We start from the raw sequence: 18,790 nt of genomic DNA, 5'->3' as shown, positions 1-18,790 counted from the left end.
TTAATTTTCTTAGATTAAGTCTTTCTTCGGTATCTGTTGAAAGATTTAACAATCTATAAGTTTCGGCTATTTGTTTCTTTTTTTTGAACTGTTTGCCTCCCCGCATTTGTTTCTGTCTTTTTACCGGGGTAGGTATTTTTAGTATTTCTTTTTTGTTAAGCTTATTCCTACGCTGATATTCTTCTATGGTTATCGGTGTCGGGCCTTGTTTCACCACTGTGGAGGTGCTGAGGACCTCTTCAGTGTCTTTTATTAAAGCTTTTAATTTTTCTTCATACTTTTCGAAGATTTCATGAAATTGTTTTTCAGTTATGTCTGACATAACTGACATATTGGGAGTTTTGAAAATTTTACCCTGAAATCATTTGTCGCTGAAAGCTTGCTGGTGTATTTGGTTTTTAACCGACTACACAATCAATTCGTCGGAATATTTTTTGATTATTATTATTTTTTATGTATGCTACCGCATACAACCACGTTAACCGATTACTATAATTTTTTTTTTAAGGAAAATTTTCTGATACCCCTCAGGTGGTCCCATTCTAATTTGGTTTAAATCCGATCATTGGCTCATGAAGAGAATAACGATAATCTTAAATTTTTATACGGGAGTTGAAGTCGGTTTTGTTTTTTGCTTAAAAATTACTTGTTCATGTAAGCATTTGTTGAAAATGCAGTCTCACATAGAAATGTAAAAGTCAAAGTCAAAGTATGTTTAATGCAATCTTGCCAACAGCAGTATTTTCTGCATATATACACTTGCATCCAGAACTCACTTAGCTCTTCGTAGTATTCAAAGTACTGTCTTCACTGATGTCCAGAAGGTTTTCAAAAGCTTAATTTGTCATCTCAGTAGGTTTACATTTCGGGTCACATGAAAACCGGTCGACAATGGTTTTTTCTGAACCTTCCAAGTTAACGCTGGTAATGTGCGTTAACGCTAACAAAATAACTTTTGCAGCCAATTTCACGAAAGCAATTTAAATGAAAAATAATTTTAATTTTTTGAACATTATAGGGAAATTCATAGAAAATAAAAAATCATTTTCCATNACAAAATAACTTTTGCAGCCAATTTCACGAAAGCAATTTAAATGAAAAATGATTTTAATTTTTTGAACATTATAGGGAAATTCATAGAAAATAAAAAATCATTTTCCATTTAAATTGCTGGTGACCGGCTGTTATCAATTTCCTTAGCGTTAACTTCGGCGTTACATATGTACGGTTTTCTGATCTACTTTGTTTATTTATGGGGTTTTCATGCAAATTGCTAGAAATTCTAAAATATATCTAGTGGCGGCATCTTCCTAGTCGCCAGGGAATACCGACGGATCATACAGTGACTTCTCGTGGCGTTTTCTGATTCACGCTTCATCCTAGACATCGCTCCTTTCCAAAGTTCCAAAGAATAAGTAACATATGCATGTGTGCGAAGCTGCTGCGCTTGTTACGAGAACAGCCCAGCTAGCAAAAAATCTGAAAATTAATCCGAAAACGGGAAGAAAAGCGGATGAAACGCGGATTAGGTCTACAAAAGGACTGAAAATGGTTGTGAAAAGGGTACGTTTTCCGCGATTTTCCTGAAAATTTTCTGATTCAATTTTTAGTTGGCAAAACGTACTGGGGAACCACGCTTAAGGGCGAAATACACCACGCAAGCGGCTTGACAAACCAAGCGAAATATCCCTTTGCTGCAAGCCATTTGGGGTGTGTATGGGGTTTGACGAGCCATTGAAGATAATTTTAATAAAAATCAAAATATTTTGATTTTCTGGTCGCCATGTTGAAGTTTGATCAAACCGCTTGCGTTGTATATGGAAAGTTTAAAGAATTTGCCCGCACCACTAGTATACTCTAGCCAATAGCGGCACCCCAGGCATACGCACCCCATCCACTTTGGTAAAGCCTGCCTATCGCATAGTTAGTTGACACACGATACCGTATGAGTCTACAACAAATAGCAACATAAACAGGCGATAGAAATTAATCACCTTTATCGCTAGAATATCTCTTATTGTATACGCTTATTTTTCTATTGGCGACGCGTTTCTTAAGTGCTCGTTCCCTACGGTAGGAAACACGTTTCCAAACGTCAATGTATCTACGTACATATGAATGTATGTATCTAAATATATTTTTAATTTAAATACTTTGCTAATTGCTAGTAGATTGTACAAACGGATAATCACTTGCACAGAAATTATCGCTTGGCTTGGCTACATGCTTGTATACATAAATAACAAGCAGTGGAAATTCCAGTATTATTATTATTAATTTACAAAATATCACTNTGTATGGGGTTTGACGAGCCATTGAAGATAATTTTAATAAAAATCAAAATATTTTGATTTTCTGGTCGCCATGTTGAAGTCCAACGCAATTTTTGAAGCTTAAAAGCATGTTCACATTATCGTAATTTAAAGGTGATTCGTAATTAATAAGCAAATCATGCTGAAATCTATGCATTTGGCCTTGTAAAATCGGTCAATAAATTAAATGGAAATTAGGTAATTTATCATAAATCAAGAACCAAATGATGAAAATACCAACTTGTCATTTATTTTAGCCAGAGTACGAAAACAAACCGAACGTATCACTACCCGTTTCCACAACAAGTTCTCAAGTTTGTGATTCTTTTGTCATACTGTTCCCGAGCACTAACAATACACGATACGTTTCAATTGCAGGTGAGTACAAACCAAACTAATTGTTTGTTCTTTTGCTCACTTGCAAGGTATTGATTATAGTAAAGAGACTCATCCTGAGCAAAACTGAAACAAAACACGATACAGAAAATCATTCCTTTAGTGCTCAGTAAATGAATTTTGCCTATGAAGTTGGAAGAATGGCTCAACTGCTTCAGTAGATTTCTGTACATTGTATGTTGTGTATTTATGTCATTGAAAAATGCCACGTTCTAAAAAAAATATACTGCGCTAACCATTGGCGCACCCGGGAATATATTTTGGGGGCTTTATACCTCTGAAAATTCGCTTCAGATAATATACTCTTTAAATACATGTATGCAAGTTTTATGTACAGTATGTAATAAATAAATAAAAAAATTTTAAGTTTCGTAAATTGTAAACATTTCTAACCGACTTCAAAAAGGGGGAGGTTATCAATTCATAGGAGAGTCAGAATTTCTGAAACTGGCCACTTTAGTTATGTGATATTTTATTTCTTATCAGTAGTAGTATTTTTTGATAGCCATTGCTAATACAAACAAATGTGTAACTTTGCTTGTACAAAAAAAATTTAGTTTCTTATATATCGACAATGCTGTAAGGCTGTGGAATTCCATTCCTGATACTATCAAAGCTGCGTTGAATAGGAGCTACTATAAGAAAGTAATACACAAGTATTTCACCTCTGTGCGATAAATGTGATTGCAATTTAACAGTTCTCTTTTTTCTATTTATTTCTGTCTTTTTTTTTGTTTTTTCTTCTTCATTGTGTTTTTCTTTTCCCAACTGCAATGAGTGACTATTAAATGACTACTATTTAATCTTACTTTTATTTCATTTTTATTTTTTATTTTATTTTTAAATTTAAGATAACTATTTGTATTTAAATTTATTGCTATTATATTTTTACGTTAGATTTAAGATAAGTCTGTATCAGACGATTTTGCGTTTTAATTTTGTAATTGAAAGCTGTTGATGTACTACAAGAGACTGAGTCTTACAGGTACAACCTCATTTCTTAAATAAAGCAAATAAATCAAGTGTTTTTTTTCCTTTTTACTTGAAAATTCAATAACAGACGAACTAATTGACCGATTTTGACAATTCAACAGTCATTTTCATTGCTACTAAAAACTCTTCAATTTAAAAATAATTTTTAAGGGTAATATTTTATAAAATTGTTGGTAAAAGTACAAAACTAATAGTCTTATCGATTGTGTTGTCACTTCTAATAATAATAATAATAGATTGGCGCTTACACATATGTTAGTGTTTGGCCGAGCTTCTCCTCCGGTTTGTGGCGTGCGCCTTGATGTTGACACACAAAGCGGAGGGACCTTCTGTTTTACGCCGACTCCGAACGGCGATTGTATTTTTATGAGAAGCTGTTTTTCATGGCAGAAATACAATCGGAGGTTTGCCATTGACTGCCGTGGGACGACCGCTGTTAAGAAAAAACCTTTTTTCTATATTTTTTGCGATGTTGTTTTGACCAGGGTTTGAACCCAGGTGCTGCGGAGTGGAAGCGCGCACTGCTTACCACCACACCACAGCGGTTGTCACTTCTACCTTGTTGAATATACCTTGATCGCACCTACTTCTCAACTATATGTCTACGTATATAGCCAAAAACCCTTTATTTTTACGCTTACCATAAAAAATATAATAAAATACTTAGAACCATAGTAAAAGAAAACTAAAATCACTTTGCATTGCCTAAATACCTGAGCAAGAAGGTACCATTGCCGTTTTTGATATATCTTTAAATAAAACTCAGATATAGCTTGGAGATTTGAAATATTAAAGCATTGTTTTTCACCTTGCGCACACCTAAAGGAAAAAGTGACGACTTTAGCAGTATATTGCAAGAAAACGGTAAATTTTTGGGCAGATATTTGATGACATAGAGATGTAGAGTTTTATCTATTTTCATTTGGTAATAAACCCTTCTTTGAAATTCATTTTTTGAATTAACACGCAATATCGACATAAATTACCCCACTGTGCGACGGTAGACAATGCCAATGTTGTCGAGTCATACAATTTAGCCTAATTTACGACATACGCATTGAGGCTGAATGATAGCAAATGCAACGAAATGCTCGTATAAAAACTAGTATATTTATCTATCTAATTCTTAGATATTTATATATCTAATTCTTGCTTTGATGCATAAAGTAAATGATACTTACCGATTAGAACATGCGTCAATCACTCCCTGACATACTAGCTGTGTTAGTAAGATAGCCCAGTCTGTAGTAGATGTGCCATTTTTCTGTATTGTATCAAACATTCCTCCCACTAAAGAAAAACGTAGCTGCAGCGAATCTAGTACTTCTTCTCGTTCTTGTGGGTCGTTAAATCCATTCAACGAATCATTCTAAAAGTAAAGAAAAGACACACCCTTATTATATAACTTTCAACGCATATAAAACTCTTTAGACGTTGTTCGTTATAACTACAATATTAATATCTGTCATCATTTGCAATAAATTCTCAAGAATGCAGGCTGACCTTACCATAATGGGTAACACAACTATAGCGGGGAAAGAAGTTATATTTTACGATTTTTTTGGGTATTCTGTTTGGAGAGGTTACTCAGCATATATGTATGTATTTAGCTCTTCAATTACTAGTTTCAACTCTTGGTTAGGGTGTCCCTTAAAAAGCAGAGTTTAAAATTACGTTGCGCATAATTTTTTTCTTTTCGGTTAGTTGAATAAATCTACGAAATGTAAAAGACCAGAAAATTTTGCTACATTTTATAACGTCTGCAGTATGAAACCTTAAGACTACTAATTTTCCGCATACACATAACTGTCTTATGCTGACTACAGACGGGTCTACCCTTGAAGCAACCCAACGGGGCTGAAACTGAGATTCTCGAAGGAACAAGTACAAAGCAAAGTAAAAAATAAATTTTTAAATTTGTAGCAATGCTCAGAAATAAATATCATTTTGAGTAGACATATCAAATATTTTCTTTCAAAAAAACATGTACATATGTATGTACGCACAAACATGTATGTACTCTGCAAACAAATCGAAATCTTTAGGAGTATCTCATTTCTGTGACGATTTTTTTACAAATTTTGAAAGAAAATTATATGAAGTGGTTGACACGAAATCGTAGATTTTTTTTTACAAAANATTTTTTTACAAATTTTGAAAGAAAATTATATGAAGTGGTTGACACGAAATCGTAGATTTTTTTTTTTTTTTTAAAAAAAAAAATCTGAAAAAATTCTGTAAGAAATTACTCACACATTATTTTCATTGCTTTATCGCTTTTCTTCCGAAATTTCATAAAAGAATCCAAGTGCGCAAAGTTTGTTTCATTTTAGAAAATTCGGCAGAAAATCAGATGAGATCTTTACGAATTCTTTAACATTTCTCTACAATTCAAAATACTCGGCAAAAGTGGTTTGCAGGGTAAGTACATAAGATCTGCTTCAGTTGAAATCTGGCAGGTATTAAGTAATAAAAAAACTAATTTAAATATATAATTCGGTCCAAACTTTTTTAGAACCTTATTTTATTTATATTTGGATGAAAGATTTACAAATATTGTTAGAATTAATTTCCACGCCAAAATGCCCGTACTTTTGAGATGACCGCCATTAATACTTAGACATCCCTTTTGTTGATCGATTGAGCCTGTTTTCACCACATTCTGCGGAACTGCGTTATTCTTGAAGGTGTACATTTTGTTTTTTTGTTTTTTTAATTTTGATTTCATATAGGCCCAATAACGCTCGATCGTTGGGAGCTCTGGGTGATTCGGAGGATTGGCTTATTTTAGTACAATGTTGATTCCATTTTGTGTATAAAACTCTTACGCTTTTTTTTCACAATGGCTTGTTGCCAAATCAGGCCAAAACAATACAGGCTCTCAGAACAACACTCCAGGTGCAACAACACGTTCGGAGAGCTTCAGATTCCTTTTCAAAGTCCTCGGAACATCCTTCTCCACTATCTTATTTATAGTGCCTGATTTTAGGCCAGATTCCGCCTTTCTCTCAATGCGGAAATTTTTCTTGATATTTGACAATACATTTTGTACCGTCGACCTTCCAATTTTCAGCAATTTTACTAACCGACATTGGGAGATATGTGGATTTTGCATGAATCAGTCCAAAACCAATTTTCTTTGCTGAAGTTCTTTGCTCTCCACATCACTTATTTTCAAAGTTACGCATATGAAAATGAACTGTAATAAAAAACAACGATAGCAAAATCAGTACACTAAATAAACGGCTGATCGAGTAGTCGATACCAAAGTTATGCTATGTATAGTGCTGCCAAATTTCAAATGAAGCAGATCTTACATTAGGGCGGCTGGAAATATACAAAAGGGGGATAAGCGTTTTGGCCTTGTGCGGGAAAGTTGTGTATTGGGGTCAATAAAAACTGTGCAAAATTTGAAATTTTTGAAGATTTCGGTTCCGGCAAGAGCCGTGAAATTTCAAAATTTCAATGAGAAATTACTAAATTGCCAATCGGCCCTATTCCGATTGGCGAAACGACAGTCGTTCGTCGAAATTTGACTTTCATTGGCGTTATGTGGCAACGAATAACATAATCCACTACAAATTTGTATTCCTATTATCCCTTCGAAATGAAGAACTAATGAAAACATGTCAAAATCTGCCGTTAACATTTTTATTTACGACTTAATTCAACGAACGACTGTCGATGCGAGCGACTTACGACAACCAGAATAGGGGTGAATATGTTGATATGAGTAAAATTGATTTAGAAAATGACTAAGACATCCGAAAGTTGTCGCAAGCTGTTTTTGAAGTTTTTGATATTAATTGCTAAATATTTTAATTTCAAGCGAAACTGTTACTGCAGATAATCTTCAGTTGGTAGTCTAAACTAAGTTTCGACGTATTTATACTTACGAGATCCTATCATTCTAGCAGAAGCGCTGGCCATCTGGACTTGTGTGTGTGCTTTCAAATGTTCAGTTTGAATTGTGTGCAAGCAGCAAGCCGATTGTCCGACTCTGCATTTGATTCCAACTACTTTAAAATGCATCTGGATTAAAACACTTTAAAGTCACTATGTTTCATTTAAATACGCTTTAGGTCTGCACTTCACAGATGCTTTTTCATACATCCAAGACACAAATTGTTTCTTTTGGTAAAAAGGGTATCAAAATTCGAAACATTTACTCACTTCACTTGTTTCAAAGTAGTTTTTCAATTAGTTTGATTTTAAAAAAAGTCACTTGTTTCCGACTGGGTTGTTAGCTTCCAGAAGGTGCGGGTTCAAATCCCATCAGAGGCAAAATGTTGAAATGAATTTTTTTTTTTTGGCTTCGAAATATGAAAAAGCATTTGTGAAGTGCAGAACGAATGCGTATTCAAACGAAAAATACTGACATTGAAGTTCTTTAAACCAAATGCATTTTAAACTAGTTGAAATAAAATGCAGAGTCGGATAATTGACCTGCTCCTAGGACATGGCCATGTTAATAAAGTTAGTTGCTTATATGAAAAAAGGAAGAACTCCAACCACTTATAGTTGGTAAAAAAGTACTTTTTAAATTGCTTTTAAAGTAGTTTTATTTCCTACAGGGTACATACATAGACTATAAGAAATATATATAAATAGGTCTGCTTATTATTAGGAAAGGACTTTTATTTCGGACTTAAAAAATATTTAGCTAAGTTTAACAGTTATTACAGATCTAAAAAAAAAGTCCGGCTTGACCGATTATTTTATTTCAAATAAAATAAGTAAAATTTTTCCAACGACTTTTGATATAAAAGTTATACAAGTCCGGGACCCTGCTTACAACATTCTCTTAAGAATAAATAAAATTGAAAAATTGATATATTACTATTAATAAAAATTTAGTTTTATTACATTTTCTTGCCTACTTATATGTACTATGTATTTGAATTATCTAATTCCCTAAATTATATTTGAATTAGATTTTTTAAACAGGTGGCAACCCTACCACATGTGTTTAGCAATAAAGCCTTTTCAAAACCAATCCGTTGATACCCATATTGCAGCAACTTAATTGAATTAAATTTTTCAACAGGTGGCAACTCTTTTAGAGTTCTAACCTAGATATAAATCTTCTACAAAGGCGCACACGTAGGTACGCGTGTTCGTACAATCGGGCACGGCAACATACGAGTATATCGATGTCAAACTTTAAGCAACTTATTGGATGTCCTCCCCTTCTGTTTTCTTGATTTTGAACATTTTCCATTCTAAATTTCTAAAGACGTCTTTTCTAAACACTTCGAGGTTAAATATTCATAAAAATAATTTTGGCCGCCTAAATCGGCCAAATACCCTTATGTGGGACGGTTGGGGAATGTACGTCTATCACTACTCAGCAATCAACCCATGCAGAAAGATGATGATCTACGCTCCAAACATACCACTATAAAATGCAAAGGACAGCTGAGGGCCTTTGTCGCCAGTGCTGCAAATTATAATGTATTTGTAGAATATTTAACGCCCGTCAAGTTAGCACTACACTTTCCGAAACTGGAAAAGTTATTTAGGGCATTAATTGTAGGTGTGTTGTTTTTGTTGTGAAAAGAAAAAATTTGTAGTTCTCATTTTTTTACATTAAGTGTAGCTTTTTTGTTGTAATTTTGTTGTGGAAAGAAAACTTTTTTATTTTCCGTTTTTAAGAAAAATTGGTATGTAGTGCATGACATTATAGTGTAGTAATTGACATTATACACCTAGTCGATAGAATTGAGATATCCAATAAGATGCCATGCCATTCATCGTAGCTTTTGACTTGCAAATTTTTTGTGAAAAGATAAAATGTCTAGCCCTCGTTTTTTCTGGAAAAAATCGAACTGACCCTTTTTCTAACAAAATTTAGTATGTAGTGCTAACTTGACACCATACCCCATTATCGATAGAATTGAGATATTGGAAATGGCACAACGGCATTACTTGTGGCTTTCGGCTTGCAAATTTGTTGTGAAAAGAAAAAAACCGTAGCTTTCATTTTTCTGAAAAAGTCGAGCTGAGCGTTTTTCGAACAAAGTCTTGTATGTATGTAGAGCCAACTTGACACCATATACCTAGAGGCCTGCAAAAAATAACACCACTTCTCGTAACCGCAATTCTAAATCCCTTGGTAGCAATTTAATCTATTCAGCAGTTCAACAATGAAGATTTGCATAAATTCTGGTATTGCATACTTCGCGGGGCAATATTTTGTTACCTTTTTATGAGATGGTAACAAAATCTACCAGTGTTCAGAATGCGAAAAGGGTTTAAAATATACCAGGAACTTTATTTACCGGTAACAAAACTTTTGTTACCAACTCAGAATAGGCCTGCTAGTCAATAAAATTGAGATACCGAAAATCTTAAAACGGAATTAATTGTAGCTCTTTCCAAAAAAACGCAAGATACAATTTTTTTTACAACAAATTTGCAACAAAAAAGCCGCAATTATTGTCGCTGTAACATTTTCAATATCTCAATTCTATCGACTAGGTGTAAGGTGTCAAGTTAGCACTACATACCACTTTTTCACTTTTTCCTAAATAGGAAAGCTACAATTTTTTTCCACTACAAATTTACAACCATTCTATCGACAATGGTGCATGGTGTCAAGTTAGCACTACATACTAAACGGTCAACTCGATTTTTGTCCAGAAAAACGAAAGCTACAAATTTTTCTTTTCACAACAAATATGCAAGTCAAATGCAACAATTAACGTCGTTGTAACAAATTGGATATGTCAATTCTAGCGACTAGGTGTATGGTATCACATACCATATTTTCCTAAAAAAACAAAAGATACAATTTTTTTTCCACAAAAAAATATACAACAAAAAAGCTACAGTTAATACCGTTGTAACATTTTCAATATCCCAATTCTATCGACTAGGTGTATGGGGTCAAGTTAGTACTGCATACCATATTTTCTAAAAAATTACTAAAAATAAATATTATTTATTTTGCAATTCGATAGATTCAGCAATTTTAAGAACAATTTTAAGAACAAAATGAATTGATTTTAATCTATCTTTTTTGTCCGATCAGTTCAAATTTATTTTATTTTATGTTTGTAGGCTAGTCTGATCTTTTCAGTTTTGGTGCGAATAAAACTACTTTATTCCACTTTTCACCCGACGTTTCGCTGAAACTGTGTATTAATTTGACAGGATAATTATTGTTTTTTAGGATGTTGGTTATTTTCTCTATATTGGCGTCATGGAACTGTGTGTGGCTTATCGTCAGTACTTTGTGGATTAAGTTTTTTGCGGTGTTAATTTTATATTTTCTTGGTTGAGATGAGAAGTAATTTATCAGGCGTCCAGAGGAGATTGGTTTTGAGTACCAGTCTAGAAGGAGGTTTTGCTTTTCTCGATAAATACAAACATCTAGAAATGGTATTTATTGAGTCTTTTTCAATCTCCATAGTAAATTAAGAGTATTAAGAGTATCTAGAATAATAATCGCGTCATTACGTTTGATAATAGCGAAGATGTCGTCCACGTATTTTGTTATAAATTTTATGTCAATGTTAAATTTTTCTTTCAGCTCAGTGATGGTGTTGTCCAGTAGGTTGTCCATGATAATGTGAGCGATTATTGGAGAAATTGGATTTCCCATGGGCATTCCAAAAGTTTGCAAAGTTACTTAATGTGTGTGTTTTTGTATTTTTGTATATTTGCTGTAACAGATAAAATAAACACTACCCCTGAGGATGCTAAAAAAAGTTTTAGCGAAACGTCGGGTGAAAAGTGGAATAAAGTAGTTTTATTCGCACCAAACTGAAAAGATCAGCCTAGCCTACAAACATAAAATAAAATGAATTGATTTTAATCGGATATCCGGATAACCAAAAGAATGAAAACTAATCGGAAATCCGTATTTTATTTTTATACACGAATGTCCTAACGGAAATATACGGATTGTCCCAGCCACGATAAAAAATTACGAGGTAAAATTATTCTCTCAATTTGATTTTTCTGACGTTTGCAAGCATTTCAAAATCATTAAAAATTCAAAATAAAAAATTAAATTGTTTACAATTGTTGTTGTTTGAGATTGAAAATGAGAATGTGTGTGTGAGTTTGAGTTTTGAGTTTTAAAATTATATTGCTTAAACGTCATACTACATCTCAATAGTTGTACCATGTAATGTTTTTATCACAACCGGAACAAACAGAATACGAAATTTACGTTAACATATCATCAGGAACATTCTAAAGAATAAGTAAACAAAAAAGTGTATTCCAAACGTTCAGAATGAATAAAGAAATGCAGCCAATATTAAAATTAAAAGCTTTGTTATTGAGATCAAATTTAAATATCCACATGTAGAGTGGTCGAAAAAATAGGTACACGACATTTTATCAAGTATTGGCTATTTTTCTTTTCTTTATTTAATGCTTATTTTTTTAAACCTTATAAACCAAATTTTCAACCTTTGTGCAAAAACTATGAATATTCTGCACAGTTTCATCTAAATTGCAAACTTTTTGATAAGAATTTCTAGGAAAAAATGTTTAAGTTTTAAGTTGACTTTTTTTGATTTTCTTCCATACAAAGTACATATATATGTTGCACAATTATTTTCTACGAAAGAGAAAAAAAATTATTTAAAATCAACGCGATCAAAGTGAAATTAGGAAAATTTTAATAAACTTTTTAAGGTTTGAACAAGTGGTGAACCTAGTCGAGTATGTAGATTAAAACAGCATACTCAAATCCTGGCTTAATGTTGAAAACCTCATTTTCGGTAGGCTGGGGCTTAAACTTGGCCTTAACTTCATATCNTTTAAACCTTATAAACCAAATTTTCAACCTTTGTGCAAAAACTATGAATATTCTGCACAGTTTCATCTAAATTGCAAACTTTTTGATAAGAATTTCTAGGAACAAATTTTTAAGTTTTAAGTTGACTTTTTTTGATTTTCTTCCATACAAAGTACATATATATATTGCACAATTATTTTCTACGAAAGAGAAACAAAATTATTTAAAATCCACGCGATCAAAGTGAAATTAGGAAAATTTTAATCAACTTTTTAAGGTTTGAACAAGTGGTGAACCTAGTCGAGTATGTAGATTAAAACAGCATACTCAAATCTTGGCTTAATGTTGAAAACCTCATTTTCGGTAGGCTGGGGCTTAAACTTGGCCTTAACTTCATATGTACAAGTATACTTATGATCAAAATAATACTAGTGCGGCATTNTATAACAACAAGCATTTAAATCCAAAATTTCAAACTTTGTACGAAAATTAGAAAAAATCTACAAATTTCAACAAAATTGCATCAAACTTTTTAATCCAAACTGCAAAAATCCGAGTTTTGTAAATTTTTTATTTAACAAGCACTGTTAAGCATTTTCTTCTATATAAAAAAAAAAAAATCAAGCATTCTTTATATGGACGAAATTACAACTCACGGAGTTGCCATCAAACAAAAAATTGTTTGCATTTTTACTATACGGGTTGCATTTTTTAATACTTGGTGTATTACAAAACCTGAAAAATGCTTTAGTGGATTTTAATTTTTGAACGAAACCGAACCATTTTTCGGAGTGGTTTTCGGTTCGGTTTTGGCATTTCAAAACAAAAACGGTTCGGTTCGTGGTTCGGTTCGAAGCCCGAAAAAAGTTCGGTACAAAAACCGGTTCGGTTCAAACCCGGTTTGCAGCCCTGGTTTTTATACCAGCCCTATAAGAGTAGTGTTTCTTCAGACAATTTAGGCATGTTTTGCTACTCAAAACGAAAAAGATTTTTGAAAAGTGCGTTTATACCAACTTGGTGTTGAGATTGCTTTCTTTGAAATGTTGTATAGCGACAGGGCTGTCAAGGTTTCGCGTTCTTTTCTCAACACTTGCTCTTCCTTTAAAGGCAGGGCTGCAAACCGGTTTTTGAACTGAACCGTCGTTTTTTTTCGGGCTTCGAACCGAAACGTTTTTATTTTGAAATGCCAAAACTGAACCGAAAACCAAGAAATGTTGCGGTTCAGCTCAAAATGAAAATCCACTATAGCATTTTTAATGTTTTGTAATATATATACGGTGAACATTCGTACCGATTTTGGGGGGACAGTACCGATTTTGAGAAAATCGTCCAGCGGAATATTTTTTAATGGTCAGGACGTAAAAGCGTCCCGCCTTTTCATATTTGTACCGATTAAGTTAAGAATTTCAGTGTTTTCTTTATTAATTTAATAAGAGCCTCGCTGTGCTCTGGCCCGAAAATAATTTTTCGTACAAACGAGGCAGTCTTTCGTTATCACAAAGGACATAGAATATAAGCGAACCATAAACATAGCCCCCTTCCTTTCGTTATGTGAGCCATAAACATAGCCACCATCCTTATTAATAATATAATAATATAATTAAAGAAATTTTAGAAAATAAAGCAAATACTTTAAAAAATATCGTGAATATGAACAATTTTTAAGAAAAAAACAAAGCCGACTTCAATTCTCATATAAAAATTTAAGGTTATCTGTAGTTACTTCATGATACAATGATCCAATCTAAGCCAAATTAGTATGGGACCACCTCTGGGGTAACAACTTTCCTTTAAAATAGAATTATAAAAATCGGTTAACGTGGTGCAAAGTACATAAAAAAATATTTAGACGAATTGATAACCTTCTCCTTTTTTAGAAGTCGGTTAAAAACATAAGCTGTAGATAGAGTGGCGAAAACATAAATAGAGAAGAGACATTTTAGCGTTCTTTGGCTATTCCTGTTTCGATTATTTAAAGTTTATTATTTTTTTATGAAAGTGTAGCTCGATATCCAAGAAAGACAATGTAGGTCAAAATTTCAAAAGTTGTAAAAAATTAGCAAAATTCGACAAAATTGCATCTAAATTTTAAGCTTTTGAATTAGATTGCTTAGAGAAACATTCTGAATATGCAGTTTTGTAACCTATTCAACTCAAAGTGCAAATTTTAAGTGGCTAGGACTTACCGTTAATATTTGGTAAATTGTGTGGAAGGTGTTGCTCATTTTCTCCATACAAAAAATTGTTGAACATACTGTGTTAGAGGTTTATGCCTACAGGCTTTGCGGCGGCGGCGTGGTCAACTTCAAAAATAATCGACTACTACTACTGCCCATAAGAGCCATGAGGCTACTAATCTTATTTATTTATTTATTTATTGACAGTCTTTAAACCTATAAAAAATCTTGTCAATTTCATTATTAACTTATTTAATTTAATTGATTGCTCTTCTAGTAATACTATACATTAACATTTTTCTTATTTTCTTTACTAATTTTTACTTATTTTCAAATACATACTTTATACATTTATACATATTAATTTATTGTACAATTAATTAATTAATTATACGTACATTATAGCCTCGGGTTGGATAGCTGGCGAGGCCTAGTCTCCAGTCTATCTTTATGTTCAGCAGGCGGAAAGGCCTAGTTTCCGCTATGCGTCAATAAAGGCGTTTACCATGGTCGGAAAGGCCGAGTTTCCGATCCATGTTCTTTTCATAATTATGTTGCTGTGAAACGGGCGGAAAGCTCTAGTTTCCGCTCCGTACTACGAACGAGCTGTTGGGCATGGTCGGAAAGGCCGGGTTTCCGATCCATGCTCGTAACGTCTCTCATATGCTAGTATCTTGTTAGAATGGGGAGGCCCAATAGCAATCTTATATGTGTTTTTTGCAATGCTCGTATAATAAACTTTTGAATTTTTGGAAGCCATTGCAGCTTCTCATATCTACGGGCAGTTCGTTAAACATTTTTAAACCTTTATAGTACAAATCTCTCTTTTGATTTTCCGTCTGGCAAAATGGAAGTTTAAAGTTATCCCTGACTCTGGTTTCATAGGTGTGAGTGTGACTGCTGTACCTAAAGTTATCACTCAAGTATTTCGGAAGGGTTCCATTCTTTATATTATAAATAAACTTCATTGTATGGAAAAAGATTAGTTGTTTCACATTTAACCAGTTTAAATTGTTCAGCATTGATGAAATGCTGGTATCGTATCGGGCGTTAAGTATGTGCCTCATAGCTCTATTTTGCATTTTTTGTAGTCTCTCTATATACGACTCAGGTGTTATAAACAGGATAGTGGGGCAGTATATAAAATGTGGCTCAATAATTGATCTGTAAACCATAATTTTATATCTTCTACTTAGATGTTTACATGTCCTTTTCATAAATCCAATTTTTTTCGACGCTTTGTTGACGGTATACTCAATGTTATCATGGAATTTTAATTTATTATCAATTAAAACACCAAGATATTTAATTGTAGTAACCTCTGTAATTTTTTCATCCCTAACATGTAAATCGTGTCGCCCTAATCTAGTTTTATTTGCTGCTAATTATCATGTAATTAGTCTTTTTTACGTTTAACATTAGCTTATTTTTGCATAACCAGACATATAGTGAGTCTAAGTCATTTTGCATTTTATGAGTTGCTGTGTCCAAATCGTCTTCACTTATAGTCAACAGTGCATCATCAGCAAACAGTCTTATCTTACAATAACTGATTGATGATAAAATATCGTTGATGTAGATATTGAAAAGAATTGGTGCTAGTACTGAACCCTGTGGTAGTCCAATATCTACCGGTATATCCTTAGACAATACTTCTCCTATAACTGTGTGTTGCTTTCTATTAGTTAAGAAGCTCTCAAACCACTTCAGTTCTACCTCTTTAATACCAATTTGTTTCAACTTAAAAATCATTAGTTTTCGATCAATGGTTTCAAAAGCTCTTTTCAAGTCAATAAAAACTGCCAGTATTACTTTTTTACTTCTCATGTCTTCTTTCCATTGAGAAATAACCCAGTTAAGTGTCGTTTCACACGAATGTTTAGCTCGAAACCCTGACTGCTCTTTAATTAATATATTTTTATCTTCAATATACTCCATGAGCTGGTTTTTTACCACTGTTTCTAATATTTTCTCCAGATTTGGTAGAGTATTGATCGGTCGAAGTTCTTCAGCTTTAACTGTGTTTTTAATTTTTTTGACTGGAACCACTGTGGAAACTTTCCATTCATCAGGTACGATACCATCTGTTATACTTTTGTTGATCATAATTGAATAAAAATACCCCATGTATATTAAAGAGTCTTTTATTACTCCTTCAGATAATAATTTTTTCCCACCAATTTTATATTTAAATTTCTTGACAATTCGCACTATGTCATCAGTAGTTATTTCGTTAAATTTAAATGTGCTATCGATGTTATAATAGAAGTTATCACTATATTCTATATTTTCAATATTATTATTTATTTCCACTATGCTTTCAACAAAGTAGGTATTTAAGACCTCTGCTATTTGATTTTTATCTTCAATATATTGACCACCATGATGTATTAATGTAATATCTTCTTTTATACCATCATAGCAAACCGTCTGTTTTAAATATTTCCACATTAACTTGCTGTCGGACTGGTTAGTTATAATTTTATTCTCCATATATTTAATTTTTTTCAGTTTTATCATTTTTTTGTATTTTTTTTTAATGCTGTAGTAGTCTGACCATTGGTGTGACGCTTTTGCTAAATTGTATGCCTCTGATTTTCTTTTATTTAGTTGTGTCAGTTCGTAGTCATACCACTTATTCTTTATTTTAATGTTTATTTGTTTCACAAACGTTAATTGTTGCAGACTGTTAAGCAAGCATAGATTTAGGAATGCTACCATTTCCTCTAAATCAAGTCGATCAAATATGGAAAAATCGTAACATCTGAGTAGGTCAATTAAGCTATCACAACTATACCGTTCCCAAGAAACTATTTCTGATACCACTCTGAGAGGGATTTGATTTCCTATATTAATATTAAACATTATTGTTTCATGATCAGATATTTTGTGTCGATAAAGCCTCTTACATGCAATATTTTTCACATTTGAATATAGGAGATCAATCTTTGTCTCAGATGCCTCTGCTATTCGGGATTGAAATCTACAAGTTGGTGCATGGAAATGGAATTAAACAACTCATTTAATTTCACACTGTGTGTCGATACTTTGTTCATATTGATATTGAAATCTCCAACAATTACGTTGTTAGACGTTGTATCACATATGTCCATTACAATTGAATGAAGATAGTTGATAAACTCACTATCACTAGTACTTGGGGAGTGGTATATAACTCCAATTTGCCATTTAACCTCAAGATTTTTTAATTGCACAATAATACACCATATATTTGTATTCATGGATTTATTATATATTACCCTAAATTCCAGCGAGTTTTTAATGTACATAACTACACCTCCGGTGTGCCTACTATGTGAATCACATCTAATTGCTGTAAACGATGTTATACCTATTTCAGCATCCCTAATTTGATCTGTTATGCTAGTTTCGGAACAAAGCACAAGAGCTGGGTCAAATAACTCCACTAGTCTGTCGATTTCAAGTTTATTGTGTATTAAGCTATTAACGTTTAAATATATTACCTTTAAATCTTCTGATTTTTCACTTATAACACTTGCTAGATTTGGTTGCTAGTAACCAGGGTTCGGAAATTCTCACTCACATTCTCTCACGTTCGCGATCGATAATATTCCAAGTCTATTTTTGCATTCTTTTATCGCGAGTGAAAAATGCAAACAAATTTATCATCTCTCACATTCGGAATGCGATCGACAAAAAAATTTTCAATTCGCGATCGAAAAAAGCAAAGAAATTTCCTCTCACTCGAATATGAGAAGTCCGAGCATTGCCGATGTCGGCCTCTCATAAATAAGAAAAACGATGCAAATAATCCATTCGCGATCACTCACAACATCTTATCGCGATAAACTTTTCGCGAAAAATTTTCAACGTTGTATGGGAGATATTTTTCGCGTTTGTTTTGGGTATGCATTTTGTTATGCATACAGCGTACATACATATGTACATATGTATATGTAAGTAATGCAAGCAAATGCTTTTCGGTTGGAAGGAATGTGGGAATATGCACAAATATATGAATTATGGTGGAAACATATATGTATGNTTTTCGGTTGGAAGGAATGTGGGAATATGCACAAATATATGAATTATGGTGGAAACATATATGTATGTATCTACATATATGTACATAAATTACGTACATGCATACGTGTAGTTAAAGTATATTCCAAGCG

At 32.9% G+C, this 18,790-nt stretch overlaps 1 protein-coding gene across 1 annotated transcript in view; it reads right to left on the bottom strand.

The window, feature by feature from the left end:
* The window catches only part of kto (mediator complex subunit kohtalo), a 76,613-nt gene that overhangs the window by 46,134 nt on the left and 11,689 nt on the right, over positions 1-18,790 (bottom strand). Inside the window, exon 5 of the mRNA XM_017620948.1 lies at positions 4,883-5,070. Coding sequence (XP_017476437.1) covers positions 4,883-5,070 — 188 coding nt within the window. The remainder of the gene's footprint in view (positions 1-4,882; positions 5,071-18,790) is intronic.

The sequence above is a fragment of the Rhagoletis zephyria genome, unplaced genomic scaffold (genome assembly GCF_001687245.7).
Source record: "Rhagoletis zephyria isolate East Lansing unplaced genomic scaffold, Rhagoletis_zephyria_1.1 Rzeph_scaffold_02304, whole genome shotgun sequence".
Taxonomy (NCBI): domain Eukaryota; kingdom Metazoa; phylum Arthropoda; class Insecta; order Diptera; family Tephritidae; genus Rhagoletis; species Rhagoletis zephyria.
This window is presented reverse-complemented; position numbering and strand designations above follow the sequence as displayed.